Raw genomic sequence first — 17,256 nt, 5'->3', positions numbered from 1 at the left:
CTTCGTCGTGTGTGCTCCAAGTGGGTTTTAAATGCGTTGTTTCGGAGTGCTTTTAATACTGTGGCCAACTTTTAACCTGTGCATGAGCATCCAGTGTCTTCTCTGTGTTTTAAGAATCGCCAACTGTGTTTCTTTTTAACTTTCTGGTGACTTTTTTAGCTGTCCCCAATGAACGTCTACATGTCAGTGTATTTTTACCTCCATTTTCTCCCCTTACTCTGTTTTATGTTCCCTTTTTTATCTCCTTATGTATGTATTATTTTATTCTTGTTTTAGTTGTCGTGTCACTCGGCTGAAGAGCGGCGGATTGTGCTGCTGACAGCCCTCCCCTGTTCATATGGGGCAGGGGAATGAAATCACAATAAAGAAAAAAAAAAGAAAAAAAAAAACAAAGAGTGGTGTCTGGTGGTGACACCACAAGTGGACCTAATTTTCGCGTAGCATTCTTCGATCTTCAGAAGGCCAAGCAAGAAATACTGAAGATACAACGTGAAACTTCCATCACCTCGCGGAGTGGACTTATCAACAAATTCAAATTCGTAAGGATTACTGTGCGTACGAACGGTCAGGTTTTTCGCCCTCGATCTGTCTGTTGAAAAGGAACAGGAACGACTGGGGAAAAAACAGGAGGTCTATGAACGTGAAGGCACTTGTAAGAATCCAGTTAATAAGTAGGCTTGAGAATGAAATATAAGAAGAGTAAAATGAGAGACAATGAACACACTGAGAAGAAAACTGTACAAGTTAACAATGGAGAAACAGGATCAATTACTAACTTATAGCGATCACGGCACTGGATGCACAGCAAAAGACAAAAAGAAGGGAGTAAAAACTGCTAGCAGAGCTTTTGGTAAAGTAAACAGCACTTCTAACCTTGGCTTCCGATGTGTGTGAAACTGATAGTTTACTGTCAATATGGTATTAATTTCGGTTATGGCAGCGAGAAACGAGCTTTCAGTGAGAAAATAATTGCAGCCACACAGTTATCTACGTATAATTAGGCACTATATGAAATAATGAACCGCAGATATATTCAGTTAGATCTTTATAAGATTTAAAAGTGGTGCGAAGATTGGCAAACTTGTAAAAAAAGTTCAGAAATGTTAAATTGTGCATTTCATAAAACGAAATACGTGGTACCCTACGACCGTAATATCAATGAGTTACAACTGGAATCGCTAAACCCACACAAGTGCCCGAGGGCAACAGTTGTTAGTGTACGGAAAGGAACTGAAACGATCACATCGGTTTTGTCGTAGGCAGACTAGTATCCACTGGTAGGATACCGGGCAGTTTTCATAGCAGATTACATATCAAACACTCGTGCGACCCATCCTAGAATACAGCTGAAAAGCGTGCGATGCGTCTGAAATAGGATTAACGGAACAAACTGAACGTAAACAAGGACACCACGAACGGCCACTGGTTTGTTTGATCCCTGCGACAGTGTCACTGAGATGATGAAGAAACTCATATGACTGACGCTTGATAATAGGCGCAAACTATTCTGCGGAAGCCTGCTTACTAAAAGAAACCAACTTTATGTGTGGAACCTACGTATCGCTCCCGAAGGGATCGCGAGGACAAGATTAGACATCTCGCACAGAGGCGTTCAAGCAGTCGTTCTTCCCACGCTCCACGCGCAAATGGCACGGGAATAGCCTAATAACCCGTACAATGGTTAGGACCCTCTGCCACGCACTTGACAATGGTTTGCGGAGTATGAATGCAGAAATATGTACATGTGCACGCTGAAAAAACGGAGAGCTGTATGCTTGTAGAGGCAGGAAGACTGAATGAGTCAGGGCACAACAGACCACAACTGTTCCATCTACGGGTTCCAACGAATGGAAAGCAGGAAAATTGCAGTTCAGTCGTCCGTTGACAGTGGGATCGTTGGGATAGGAAATCAGCCGTGTCCTTTCTAAAGCATGTATTCCAGCATCCGCCATCATGGAGTTAGCTTAACCAAAGAATACGCAAATCTTGATGGTTGACGCGAATTTGACGGCACCTTGATCTGTGGGTGGCTGCCCCTGACATGGCGTGGCAAGCCGCCAGTTTGCAGGGTCAGGGTTTGGCTTTCCGATGGCGGCGATGGCGGACGCAGGGAAAGCACAGCCGGCGCTGGAAGCGGCCGGAGTCTGGTTCTGTGCTGGAGCGGTCGCCTCCAGCGGCGCGGTGAGTCACGCCGCTGCGGGCACCACCGCCGGCGCCCCGTCCGAACAAAAACCTTGCGACTCGGCCTTGCTGCCGGCGCAGCCAGCTGGCGGATGACCGCGCGAAAACTGCTCTGGGGGAAGCACACAGTCGAAGCTGTTGCCGTACTTTTCCAGACGCGACGGATGACGTACTTAGCCTCCCCTCACTTCTCTGACCTGGGATACACCGCAAAAGTGTGTTTCAGTCATTTGTGTCCTTCTGAGAGACACAGAGTGTCTAATAGTTATGTAACGGGCGAGATTTCACAGACTGCCAACCAAACACAACACTGAAAGAACGAGTCTGCTCTTGCCCATTAAAACTGCAACGCTAAGAAGGCGGAATGCAGCAAACTTCCTCCTAAGGATTCGCGGGAAAAGAGCTCGATCAGTGCTGGGATGCTGGGGGGAGGAAGGTGTGTACTTTAGTTTTTTTGGAACAATTTATTTAGGGATGGAGTATATTTATCACAGTGATGGAGAACACACGCTCTGACATGCCACACAGCATACAGACCTGCAAACTACTCCTACATAACTTATGTATAATGCTCTACACATGCACTTCATAATTGTAAACCGTCAAAATAACGCATTGTACAGCCTACAGATATGCAAAACACTCGTAAATAATGCAATACATTTACGTCCAGACAGCCAAACAACTCGCAAATTGTTAAAATAATAATCCATCCAAAAGACTCTGCAAACATGCTTGCTAGACGTCAACTGTCGAACTCGTGCACCAGTCTTTATTTAAACAATTAGAGGCAGCTGTGTGTTCGCCACCATGAGGTCTGCAATCCAACTGATCTAGTAAATAGTACAACCATCAGAGGACGCTGTCATCTGTTCCGTCATGTAACCCAAGATGGCAGCCATGACGTCAACTGATGATGCAAGTACCATTATCCAAACAGTGTGTTCACCAAGGTCTGGGCCTTGACCACAGTACCACCACAAGAGAGCGCTGTCTTCCATTTCGTCACATAATCCAAGGTGGGTGGGGGGGCAAAAGGCGGGAAAACGACTCTGCCTGTGCTGGACGTAACTTTTTATTTTGCAGGCAGTGTCTCCACCACAATATGTAGAGTCCAGCTGGCCTAGTACACAATACTGCCACCAGAGGGTGCTGTCATCCACCCTGTGATGCAATCCAAGATGATGATCTGGGGTGGGGGAAAATGGTGGGAAAAGGACTCTGTCTGTGCTGGACATGAGTCTTTATTTTGCAGGCACTCTCTCCACCACGAGATGTATAGCCCAATTGGCCTAGTACACAGACTGCCACTAGAGGTTGCTCTCGTCCCTCTTGTGACAATATTTGAGATGGTGGTCTGGAGGAGTGACATGGCGTGAAAATGACTCAGCCTGCACTGAGCTGCTGGGTAGAGTAAGCATGGAGTGTACTCTATTTATTTTGGAACATTTTATTGAGGGATGGAGTATATTTATCACACTGACGTGAAACACTCGCCCTGATGTGCTTGGGGTCACTATACACAGTCTGCAGACCTCTAAACTACTTGTAAATAACGACTCGAGACACGCAACCAACTCCTGATTTTCCAAAATAATTTCAGCACAGACATGCAAACTGCTCCTAAATAATGCAGTACACTGATGTGCAGCCACTAAATCGTGAACTGTCAAAATAACGCATAGCACAGCCTACAGACCTGCTTGCAAAATAATGCAATAGACACGCAATCAACGTGCACAAGCACCGCCCCCCACATCTTGTCCACTGGAGCGCACAGGAGATTAGTGGCAGCCCTTACGAAGTGACGCGGCGTCACCTCTCAAACAATAAAGAGACACATGAGGCGGCGGCATCACTTTCATACTTGACACCTGAGAAATTCCTCTCAGAATACGTGTTCATCAGTGCAGATGCTCCAGGGGCATGCACGCCGACACAGCCGCGAGCCACCCCAGGTGAAAGTCGCCTCTATTTTTGAGTATACAATTAGTGTTATACCGATGTCACAGACCTCCAAGGCACGCTCACGCCGTTCTCATATGCTAGAGGCCTCTGAGCAGCACATGTCTTTACCATTGATGACAGAGTAGCAGAGGGTGCATTGTTGCTAGAGCAACATGAGACAAGCGTCTAACCCTGCTTAACTGCCCAGCATGACTGATGCAACGCCGTGAAGTGTACGCGCGTAACTACAAACCTTCGCAAGCACATATAACAAGTTCTCAATCTTATTCTGATGTCACCTGACTATATAAAAAATAAGAATGGAGTCGACCTCGCGGAAATGGTATAACATCTCAAAAATAGTTAATGCTCATGTAGAGGCTCCTATATACCAGCACAAAGGATGTGAATAAATCGAGCATTACGATTGGCCCTTATCGAATTTACCGGCCGAATTGCTGATGCCACCGCTATTGAAGCACCGTCCACCTTTTTTCCTTCTGCAGACGAGATTTTCAACGGTTATTTTACAAAGATCACCATATTACACTGGTAATTAAATCTTACAAACTACCATATATATATATAGTCAAATACGGTAAGACTCTTACGCATTTACACTGCTCCCACACCAAGGACGAGAGCTTGAATATTAGTGCGCGAAACCTATCTCCAACCCAGCCATATATCACCGTGTACCGTGTTGATGTAGTAATAATACAGTTCGCATCCTGCGCCAAACAGATTCAACCCTTTTGTATCATTCATACATACACCGTGAAGATGGACAGTACCGTATATATACTTCTCTCAGCACTAGATATTTTCCCACAGCCGACGATCAGAAGTCATCCACCCCCAACGCGCAACCATAGCTACCCTCAGCGGACTGAAGTCGCTCTCAGAGTTGTTCTACAAATTCGGGATCGTTTCCCCTTGATGCATACAGTTAATGTTTCTCCTCTGAACCTGCGTCGTTGCGTGCTCGCTTTTCTACACACGTCTCCAGGCTCGGGGATTACAAGAACACATGTATTTTTCGCATAATTTGCCATAATATTACACCATTTCGCGGTAGTTTTCGATATCTAGCACTAGGCAGCAACCCACCGATCGCTAGCACAACATAATTCCCAATAAATAGACTGGAAATTAATTCTCTACAAACCCCCAAGCTTTAGCGACGGGCAGCTTGCTGTAAACCACTGATTAACTAGAAACAAATAGAGGAAACTGATATTTCCACTCGCGAATACCGATGTCGGTGATGTAACACATTCCAAATCATCCCTATAATTTATACAAGCCAACCAACGTCTTTCCCATGTCTAGAGGACAGGTACACGTGTATTCCACATGCTAGATGCACACAGCACAATCGATCTTCTCTCAGCTAAATAAAGGCGTGAAAACATTTCATTTTTCTGCCACAACTGCGAGGCCTGTGCCAGGTTCTAAACTGACATTAAGAAGCTCTGATCCACGGCCTTTTGCAGGAAATTAGACGTTGCACGGTGTAAATCATGTTCTAACGGCGGATAGCATAACATGCCACATATCGGCTGATTTTAAATAAAAGAGAGTTACAACATGAGCAAACTGGAAGAGTTTTATGGCGTTTGCGTCTGTTTCCAAACTACAGTCTGAAGGTGATTCACGAACTCTACATTTAGACTTGTCTCTCACACTGACGAAGTAGCTGATGGCTCTGCGTTCCATTTCGATTGATTCGTCATATTGCACTCATGTTTGCAATCAGTGTTACGTTGCTATCCACCCCAGAAGGTGCTGTCCATCCACCAAAACTTTTTTGTCAACTCAAACAAGCGATATCAGTCAATCATTATGTGGTAGCCAACAGCTTGCCAGTGCACGGGTGGCGTGGAAAAGACACCATCGATGTGCTGTAATAATAAGCATCACAGTTGATAGCGCTAACAGTGTTAGCAATTTTACATTAACTTCAACACTGGCTGATGATGTGGCAGCTTGTTTCCCCAATTCCAGTGTCAGATAAACCACCCCTTTTCCACTTTGTGAGTATCATTGCAAACATGGATAGATGACTGTGCAGTACGTCCATTCAGTGTTAATTCTCAAACACATAAATCATCAAAGTCTACCAGACAGCACTCCACGTATTTCTAACACCTCGAGCATAGTGATTAATTTACGATCTATCTCGATGCGTGTGGGAGTCACAGACCATTCTCGCTATCTTAGGGTAAAATTAGAGAGTGAAAGCCCTCCTCACACTGTCATTGACCAACCTGCCCTGCAGCACCGTTAGCAATTTAATCTGCAACCGACCAGAAGAAGACCACTGCGCTCCACATCTCATGAATGAATGAAGCTTTCCTAGTCCCCACCCATCTCGAGATGTGCCCATGTTGAGGAGCTTAGCACTCCTTATCGATGTATAGTAACAGATTTCAAAGTGCCGTGATATAATAGCAGGCAGTTAAGAAGTACAATAAATGAATGACTTTTATGCACGATGGAGCCCCAGACAGATGGACTCCGACATGCATATAAACAGACATACACAAAACAGAGCAAACACTCTCCGAATGTGGAGGATACTGGATACTGTCGAGTACAGTGCTGTATTACACCTCCCGATCAGTGCATTTGAGCTAGGTGTTGGCAGCTGTGCTACATTTACAAGCAACTTTAGAACACGGAACGAGAGGTTATGTCATGATCGCATCTATAGATCTGACATAAAATCGATAGAATTGCGTCAAATGTCGAGGGAATAGGTATAAAATGACCGAATATACATCGATTTGTGGGGAAATTGAGAAAGCACTTGCGTATCTTCTGGTTCGCGCCGAACAATTTGTACATGGGAACAAGTATGCGACAGCAAGAGGAATCTGAGAAAACATCGACATCGAAAGGAAGGGAATCAGGGGGGGCAGTCAATTTTTTTCCGTTGAGGTGGTATTATATTGTAATTCTATTGAGGTACCAGTGTTACACGCGAGTTGACTACTGTATTTGATGTTTTTTAGGAGGACAGGGAACTATTCACCTCTAAACTTACTTGCATCTGCATTAAAGGATAACAGAGAGGTAACGGGGTGATCGATTGAGATGGAGCTGTAACGATGTACGATTTAATGGTTGGCTGATGCATTCTAGCGAAGGGGAAGTTGCTTCAGGTCAGTTTTTTAGTGTTCTGTCCAGATGCATCAGTCGCGTGACATAGCGTGCGTTCTACTCATATACATCCACGTGTTCTGTATGTGGTTTAAAGCACTGTCTACTTGTGATCGTTAACGTTAAACCTGTCATTCATCAGAGGACTTCCACCTAAGGTGTAATGAAACTTGACACATGCCTCTAAACGAACTTTGATTTATGCGATGTACTCCACCGCCCGTTTCGCATCTTGGGTGTAAAATCGAGACTTCAGCATCACACCTAAGTTAGCGATAGGTGCTTGTGAGGTGCTGCAATCCCCGTGTACACATTTGCCTGACAGATGTACTGTTTACAGAGTTAGTGATGGAATGGCTTGTAATTTTCACATGTCTGACACTGCTGCTATGCGTTAATTGTTTCTTTGTAGGAGGTATCCCCCACTACTAACAATCATTTTATATAGGCCTGATGTAGGCATCGTATAATTTCTGAACCGTGATTGGGTGTGAACAGTGGACACTATACGTCTCCAGAAAGTTATATTGTGCTCGTATAATGCAGAGAAAGTGTTTTACACAAGTAGTTTTTTTAATTTTACTGTTCGATAACATAGTTAATCGTAGAGTAACCAAGAACAAGAATGTATATCATGCGCTTCGAATATATTTCTCACAATGAAATATTAACAACGCTACATTCCATATGACTGATACGTCGGAAACGCAGGCGATCTAACATTATAGCCTGTTTTAAGAGCACAATGTTGTAGCCTTAGGAGTGTGTGTGTGTTAATGTTCTCTCTTACCAATAGCTTCCAGGTACCGATCCTAGACTCTAGAACAGTACTTTAGTTGATAGCTTGGTTGATTTACGTAAAAATGCGTCGAACTCCATCCGTCTGAAGCTCCATCTTGCGTAAAAATCATTGGTTTCTTGTTCTCCTTAACTGTCTGCTATTATATCACAGCGCTTTGGAATCTGTTACTATACATCGATAAGGAGTGCTAAGCTCCTCGACATGGGCACATCTCAAGACGGGTGAGGACTCGGAAAGTTCCATTCATTTACGAGACGTGAAGTGTAGCGGTCTTCTTCCGGTCGGTTGCAGATTAATTCGCTAACGGTGCTGCAGGGCGGGTTGGTCAATGACAGTGTGAGGAGGGTCTTTCACTCTCTAATTTTACCCTAAGATAGCGAGAATGCCCTGTGACTACCATACACAGAGAGATAGAACGTAAATTAAACACTACGCTTGAGGCGATAGAAATGTGTGGAGCGCTGTCTGGTATACTTTGATGATTTATGTGTTCAAGAATTAACACTGAATGAACGTACTGCACAGTCATCTATCAATGTTCGCAATGATCTTCGCAAAGTGGAGAGGGGGTGGTTCAGCTATGATACTGAAATTGGGGAAACATGCTGTCACATCTTTGGCTGGTGTTGAAGTTACTGTTAAAATTGCTAACATTGTTAGCACTATCAACTGTGATGCCTACTATTAGAGTACATTGAAGGTGTCTCTTTCCACCCCATCCGTGCACTGGCATGCTGTTGTTACCACATAATGATTGATATCTCTTGCTTGAGTCGAGGAATGAGTTTTGGTAGATAGACAGCACCTTCTGGGGTGGATAGCTCCGAAACACTGATCACTTACACGAGCGCAATATGAGGAATCAATTGAAAGGGAACGCAGAGCCATCAGCTATTCTGTGAATGTGAGAGACGAGTCTAAATGTGGAGCTCGTGAATCACTTTCAGACTGTAGTTTGGGAACTACAAACTCATCCAGTTTGCTTATGTTGTAACCGTCTTTTATTTAAAATCAGCCGATGTGCGGCATGTTATGCTATCCGCTATAAGAACATGATTTAAACCGTGCAACATCTAGTTTCCTGCAAAAGGCCGTGGATCAGAACTTCTAAATGCCAGTTCAGAACCTGGCAGAGGCCTCGAAGTCGTGGCATTGTACTAAAGCGTGTTAGAAAACAGTGTTTCAGACAACTAAATAGGGCCAGAGGGTGCGTCTCATGCGATTTAGTACAGTCTGTGGGATACGATCATTTGCCTAGAGTATAGGCGATCAAACTTTAAAGTGGCCTCTGCAGTGCCTGTATATCTAATAGGATCGTGCCACACAGGCGGCAGTAACAGCACCAGTTTGAGGTGTAAATTCGGTGAGAGACGTGGTAGACCATTAGGAATGCTTGGAGGGCTGCATACTGCGCTATTCTGGGGAGCATTGCGAAATCTCTTTATCTGCGATACCCCGCCGTATGCGTCATTGCACCAGCATCGGTGCCTAGGTGACTTCTATATCGGATGAAGTTAGTGGATCTTTTATAGTTCATAATTTTTCTCTGTTGGGGGGTAGAGAAAAACGATGATAGTGTGTTGGGCTGATTGATTTGAATGGATGTGAATGTGCTTCGGACAGTAGTATCTGCATCTAGTTTGGAGACATATCACATTGCACGCATTTCCACCAAATGCTCAAAACACGGTCCAGTTGCACTAACGAAGGTCGTTCTGTTTCTACATGGGTTGCAGAAGGTGGTGGATATGTCTTTCTCCGACTTCTGCTCAGTTCCGACTTAAATTGGAACGATCACATGTGGAAGGCTGTAGAAATGGGAGCAGTTGCAAGATGCGTAGTGGGTGACTAAAACCACGTTGGAATTTTACTGTAGCAGTTAGGTTCGGGAGAGGTGACTCATTTCCAGATAAGAGAGGGCCAGAAATATGACTGAGTAGTAGCTGTACTCATTAAAAGAGTTGTCAATAGGATCCAACGCATTTATGTGCTTGAATGGAAAGACCATGATTCCAAATCATGGATATCATTTCTAGCGGATAGCGTAACACTAGAGATCTCAGAAGCTGGGGCGGTGTGAGGGAGTCGCAAATACTGCTTACATACCTTGTTCCTTAGCCGAATCTCTTTCAAAATACGGTAATTTTACCACAAAGTTATATCGTGGGCTCTGTGTTGGTCTGATAATACCATTCTCACGATCACCATCACGGTATTTGTCCGGAAAAAATCACCTCATTCAGAGGTAATGTTGTAAAGCGGGTGTAGCTTTTAAGATTGATCCTTTTTTGCACCTGTAGAACCAAGATCGCTTGTGACACTAACATGCAGTAGTTGTTGCGATCGGGCATTTTTTAACGTCTGGCCAATTACGTCTCTCTTTCTAAGACACAGTGGAAGGACTCGCACGAAAAACCTAAGAGACATGCCCATCCATCGTTGATTTTCGGTCCGTATTATTTTGCATCGTGTGGAATCATTTATTGGTCGATTATTATTATCAGCAGTATGCATTCGAGCATCAGGCTTATAATGTATGTGTTTGTGTTCCGACATGTGTAAAGAAAATAACTACATCCAGTCGTAAGGAAGATACAGATATTTCCATTTCCAGAGCCATAGCTTTCAGCAGGGTGTATTTCTGATACTTCGCTCATTGTCGAATGCCGCTCAATTGAGACCGCGATCGTAACATTTAATTGAAAGTATAATGATAAAACGTATATGTGACCGGTTTTATAGAATGATTCCATGTTTGCATGGCCTGTGGTGGGAATGATTCACGTTTCCTGTTAACGGCAGCAGCTGTCCAAATGCAGAGGTCTGTTGGAGTGTAGGAATGTATCTTAAGTTAACTTTGACGTCCTCTAGACAACCGAATCGCGAACTAAAACTTAGTATGTGTTGGGAAGCTTTCATGGTCAAGTGGAAAATGGAGAAGATTGTGTATGGAGGTGCGTTTGCGATGGACTGTTATTCCCTTGGATGTAAATTGTTCGGTTGACTGCTTCTTTACATTTCGCGGCTTTATTTAGTTGAGAGAAGATCGATTGTGGTGTGTGCATCTAGCATGTGGAATACACGTATTCCTGTTCTCTAGACATGGGAAAGACGTTGGTTGGCTTGTATAAATTATAGGGATGATTTGGAATGTGTTACATCACCGACATCGGTATTCGCGAGTGGAAATATCAGTTTCCTCTATTTGTTTCTAGTTAATCAGTGGTTTACAGCAAGCTGCCCGTCGCTAAAGCTTGGGGGTTTGTAGAGAAATAATTTTCAGTTTATTTCTTGGGAATTACGTTGTGCTAGCGATCGGTGAGTTGCTGCCTAGTGCTTGATATCGAGAAGTACCGCGAAATGGTATAATATTATGGATAATCATGCGAAAAATACACGTGTTCTTGTAAGCCTTGAATCTGGAGATGTGTGTAGAAAAGCGAGCAAGCAAGGAAGCAGGTTCAGAGGAGAAACATTAACGTGATTGCGCCGAGGCGAAACGATCCCGAATTTGTAGAACAGCTCTGAAAGCGACTTCAGTCCGCTGAGGGTAGCTATGGTTGTACGTTGGGGGTGGATGACTTCTGATCATCGGCTGTGGGAAAATATCTAGTGCTGAGAGAAGTATATATACGGTACTGTCCATCTTCACGGTGTATGTATGAATGATACAAAAGGGTTGAATCTGTTTGGCGCAGGATACGAACTGTATTATTACTACATCAACACGGTACACGGTGATATATGGCTGGGTTGGAGATAGGTTTCGCGCACTAATATTCAAGCTCTCGTCCTTGGTGTGGGAGCAGTGTAAATGCGTAAGAGTCTTACCGTATTTGACTATATATATATATGGTAGTTTGTAAGATTTAATTACCAGTGTAATATGGTGATCTTTGTAAAATAACCGTTGAAAATCTCGTCTGCAGAAGGAAAAAAGGTGGACGGTGCTTCGATACCGGCGGCGTCAGTAATTCGGCCAGTAAATTCGATAAGGGCCAATCATAATGCTCGATTCATTCACATCCTTTGTGCTGGTGCATAGGAGCCTCTACATGAGCAGTAACTATTTTTGGGACGTTGTACCATTTCCGTGAGGTCGACTCCATTCTTATTTTTTTACATAGTCAAGTGCTATCAGAATAAGATTGAGAACCTTGTTATATGTGCTTGCAAAGGTTTGTACTTACGAGCGTACACTTCACGGCGTTGCGTCAGTCACGCTGGGCAGTTAAGCAGGGTTAGACGCTTGTCTCATGTTGCTCTAGCAACAATGCACCCTCTGCTACTCTGTCATCAATGTAAAGACACGTGCTGCCCAAAGGCCTCTAGCATATGAGTCCGGCGTGAGCATGCCTTGGAGGTCTGTGGCATCGGTATAACACTAATTGTATACTCAAAAATAGAGGCGACTTTCACCTGGGGTGGCTCGCGGCTGTGTCGGCGTGCATGCCCCTGGAGCATCTGCACTGATGAACACGTATTCTGAGAGGAATTTCTCAGGTGTCAAGTATGAAAGTGATGCCGCCGCCTCATGTGTCTCTTTATTGTTTGAGAGGTGACGCCGCGTCACTTCGTAAGGGCTGCCACTAATCTCCTGTGCGCTCCAGTGGACAAGATGTGGGGGGCGGTGCTTGTGCACGTTGATTGCGTGTCTATTGCATTATTTTGCAAGCAGGTCTGTAGGCTGTGCTATGCGTTATTTTGACAGTTCACGATTTAGTGGCTGCACATCAGTGTACTGCATTATTTAGGAGCAGTTTGCATGTCTGTGCTGAAATTATTTTGGAAAATCAGGAGTTGGTTGCGTGTCTCGAGTCGTTATTTACAAGTAGTTTAGAGGTCTGCAGACTGTGTATAGTGACCCCAAGCACATCAGGGCGAGTGTTTCACGTCAGTGTGATAAATATACTCCATCCCTCAATAAAATGTTCCAAAATAAATAGAGTACACTCCATGCTTACTCTACCCAGCAGCTCAGTGCAGGCTGAGTCATTTTCACGCCATGTCACTCATCCAGACCACCATCTCAAATATTGTCACAAGAGGGACGAGAGCAACCTCTAGTGGCAGTCTGTGTACTAGGCCAATTGGGCTATACATCTCGTGGTGGAGAGAGTGCCTGCAAAATAAAGACTCATGTCCAGCACAGACAGAGTCCTTTTCCCACCATTTTCCCCCACCCCAGATCATCATCTTGGATTGCATCACAGGGTGGATGACAGCACCCTCTGGTGGCAGTATTGTGTACTAGGCCAGCTGGACTCTACATATTGTGGTGGAGACACTGCCTGCAAAATAAAAAGTTACGTCCAGCACAGGCAGAGTCGTTTTCCCGCCATTTTGCCCCCCCACCCACCTTGGATTATGTGACGAAATGGAAGACAGCGCTCTCTGGTGGTGGTACTGTGGTCAAGGTCCAGACCTTGGTGAACACACTGTTTGGATAATGGTACTTGCATCATCAGTTGACGTCATGGCTGCCATCTTGGGTTACATGACGGAACAGATGACAGTGTCCTCTGATGGTTGTACTATTTACTAGATCAGTTGGATTGCAGACCTCATGGTGGCGAACACACAGCTGCCTCTAATTGTTTAAATAAAGACTGGTGCACGAGTTCGACAGTTGACGTCTAGCAAGCATGTTTGCAGAGTCTTTTGGATGGATTATTATTTTAACAATTTGCGAGTTGTTTGGCTGTCTGGATGTAAATGTATTGCATTATTTACGAGTGTTTTGCATGTCTGTAGGCTGTACAATGCGTTATTTTGACGGTTTACAATTATGAAGTGCATGTGTAGAGCATTATACATAAGTTATGTAGGAGTAGTTTGCAGGTCTGTATGCTGTGTGGCATGTCAGAGCGTGTGTTCTCTATCACTGTGATAAATATACTCCATCCCTAAATAAATTGTTCCAAAAAAAATAAAGTACACAACTTCCTCTCCCAAGCATCCCAGCTCTGGTCGAGTCCTTTTCCCACGAATCCTTAGGAGGAGGTGGCGGTCAGGTGACTTGGGTTAGTTGATGTAGCCCAAGTGACCTTTTTCCCGCCATTATGTTAGGTTAGTACAAGTGTGTTTCATTGTCCTATTGGAATTTGAAGTTCCCGCCATTTTCTGGGGGACCGTCGGAATACAAGTTCTCCCAAGGGACGTTACCGTATTACTAAGAGTTCAGTGTCTGGTGGCAGTGTTGTCCTACTCGAGGATGATCCTGCTCTCTACGAGTTCAACATGGGTCCATCCTGCAGTGTGACCGGTTGCATTCACCATGGCAGCGCCTAACATGTACGCGGCCATCATCTTGGGACACGTTGAAGTGAGTCTCGTCTTGAGACACGCGCCCACTGCAATCTGAGGCCTTCGCAGTTCCTGGTCAGTGGAAGGCGGGACGCAACGGCACGCATGCCGCCCCCATCAATACAGTCCTCAGATGGCGCCCGACCGTCGACGCAGATGTGTCCAGGCTGCCAATGACGCGGTATGAAAAAAACCCATTTTCCGGAAACCAATCATTCTTTTCCTTTCGACGTCCCTCATATGCTGATATTGCGCCCTTTGATATCGACGAGGTGTACCGGCACTTGCTGGCACGTTTCCACTATGTGTGACGGGTCTGCATGACTGATCTCGGCGTTTAACAATCGGCTGCCTGGCCGCACGAAAGAGGGCGCTGCTGGTCCCAAGTGCACATCATCTGTCTGCAGCGTAATCACCTATTATGCTTCCACTGTTCTGTACATCCTCCAGATTTGGGAACGGTTCGGACTGTTCCTTCCTTGCTGGTACTGCCATTTTCACAACAGCAGCAGTGTATACGCCAGATATTCTGCCGTGACTCTGCCACGAAGCACGTAGTAACGTGTAGATCTGGGTGAGCCCGTGGCGGTCACGCGTAGATGATCGGGAGTATTCGGGTAAATTCAGGGATTGTCCTTCAAGAGTTATGCGGGCGTATGACGTATTGATTGACTGACTTGATTATTTGATTGTTCCTTGCTGCGATCACTTTCATTTCTCGTTCGACATTATTACTGAAAGTAAATTGTTAACTGCAAGATAAATTACGAAAAATGTCATCGGCAAAAAAAAAAATGCACGTTTGGGAATGTATTAACATAGTAAATGACAAGAATAAATTTTCCGTTAGTTTGTTATGTCGCATTCCAATTTTTCATAGCAGAGAAAGAAAATGAGCCTTAGTTTGTTTTTTATTCTTTTGTTTTGAATTGTTTCATTACACTTATCAACAAGCTGTTTGCCCATAGACAGCACGACTAATATCGTTTACTACCTACTTGTTTATCGAATATTCGGTTTAATTAAACTTGTTTGGGCTGCCTGGATGTCTCTGTGAAACACAATTACAAAAATCATTTAAATTAACAAAAATACCTAAACTATCATAAACACAACGATTTTTTTTCTTGACAGGTACATATCAGCCATGAAAAATCATTTAAAAACGAAACATCTAGGTAAGTTACGAGCGATTAATAAAGATAGAGCCGCTGCCGTATCTATACTGTCGTAACCATCCACATCCTCTTAAAATCTAGAGAAAAGAAATTCAATACGTCAGAATCGTTCCACAGGAAGTTTGATTTGCGATGTAAACGAAAAGCTAATAAAATATCATTACTTAATAGCAGATATGACTGCACTAGACAACAACCATTATCTACTGTAGAAAGGACCGGACTTACAAGACATTTAGAACAAACTACAACATGCCAAGCCCTACATATATTTTCCAAAAAACTGTTCTCAACGAAACGCCAGCTCAAAGAAGTGGAGGCGACGAGAGTGAATCAACTGTGACTCACGAAACATTGACGAGGTGGCCAACGAAAGTAATAGCAGTCAGTATGACGGCGAAGACGCAAACACGATTGGAAGCCAGATAGACCATTGTTTGGGGACACATCGAACCGACTGCAATCGCGACCTTCATATGTTTGATCATCACCTAATGCGACACACTATCAGAATCTGACGAAGTTTGCCAGAATTTATCTTCCAGCGCCTTGCGGGTGTGCTTATAGCGAAAGATTTTTCTCTGGAGTTGCCTTTGTTTACAAACACAAGCGAAAGCGCTTATTACTACTCGATGCAGAAAATTTGGTATTCATTCATCATAATTTACATCTCATTCAGAGCGAGTACTAATTTATTTTCTAATACACGGTGTTTGGTTTGGAGATATTGTGTTTTATTTGTCTTTAGAGTGTATTATACACAAATGAAAGAAAATCAACAAATTATGACAAGCCATAAAACCGTTGTCTGTCAGCTATTGACCTACTGTACAGATTACGGCCGGATAGTAAACTTGAGTGGGATAGGCTCGATGACTGATAGTTGCCGGATAAGTTTCATCTGTATTTTTTACCTCGAGCTCCGTCTCCATTTTCAGTTTTTTCTCATGGTTTGTTGTCTGACTGAGGTCGTCACACACTGAAAATTTGCTCATATTAAACGAGTAGAATCAGGATGAGAAGAGTTTCGTAGCATTGTTCAGGTATGGTGACGTAGGAAATTTCCGGGCAACAATACAACAGAAATCGTGTAAGTCCCACGACTGAAAGGTCAGGCAGACTCAAGTGAGCAGAGCAAAATTCTGTCGCTGGGCCGCCTCACTCTTCGGCAACACGGTGTTGCGGTTCCAGACGCGCCCAGCATAATTTACGGTCGGTTGGCGTGAGACCTGGAGCTTACAACAGCAGCCCCGGTGCAATGCAAAAAGTTCACTCTTTCGGGATCAGTAACCGACATTCAAGTCGGTCGGCTGCTAAGACTGATGTCCTCGCGAGTGATGCAGTAACATATGATACTCGAGGCTTACGTAACTCAGCGCTATTAGCGTGGGGGATTCCTCGCCATGTTTTTTTCGCTAATGGCGGTCAGAATTGCGCATACTGGCGACACAACGGCGTTCTGACGTCAGACACGGCAGCATGCAGGAGGGGGTGCCTCTGCAGTCGCTTATTCCAGGCCCACTCTTGTGCATCAAACAAAATATGGAGCGTCATAGAATTGTTGATATAGTGTTTCACTGGCAGACGCTAGAAGAAAGACGTTTGTTAACTCATAAATAACTGCTTAGAAAATTTAAAGAACCAGTTTTAAGTGAGGAATTTATGTATATCCCACTA

The 17,256-nt window shown here is 44.2% G+C and overlaps 2 protein-coding genes across 4 annotated transcripts in view; one reads left to right on the top strand and one right to left on the bottom strand.

Annotated features, from left to right (window-relative positions):
• The window catches only part of LOC124711589 (trichoplein keratin filament-binding protein), a 313,083-nt gene that overhangs the window by 198,118 nt on the left and 97,709 nt on the right, over positions 1-17,256 (bottom strand). The window lies entirely within an intron of this gene.
• The window catches only part of LOC124711507 (peptidoglycan recognition protein 1-like), a 116,964-nt gene continuing 101,805 nt past the window's right edge, over positions 2,098-17,256 (top strand). Inside the window, exon 1 of the mRNA XM_047241621.1 lies at positions 2,098-2,269. Coding sequence (XP_047097577.1) covers positions 2,098-2,269 — 172 coding nt within the window. The remainder of the gene's footprint in view (positions 2,270-17,256) is intronic.

This window comes from Schistocerca piceifrons, chromosome 8, assembly GCF_021461385.2.
Source record: "Schistocerca piceifrons isolate TAMUIC-IGC-003096 chromosome 8, iqSchPice1.1, whole genome shotgun sequence".
Classification (NCBI taxonomy): Eukaryota; Metazoa; Arthropoda; class Insecta; order Orthoptera; family Acrididae; genus Schistocerca; species Schistocerca piceifrons.
The sequence above is the reverse complement of the archived record's forward strand: the minus strand, read 5'-3'. Positions and strand labels throughout refer to the sequence as shown.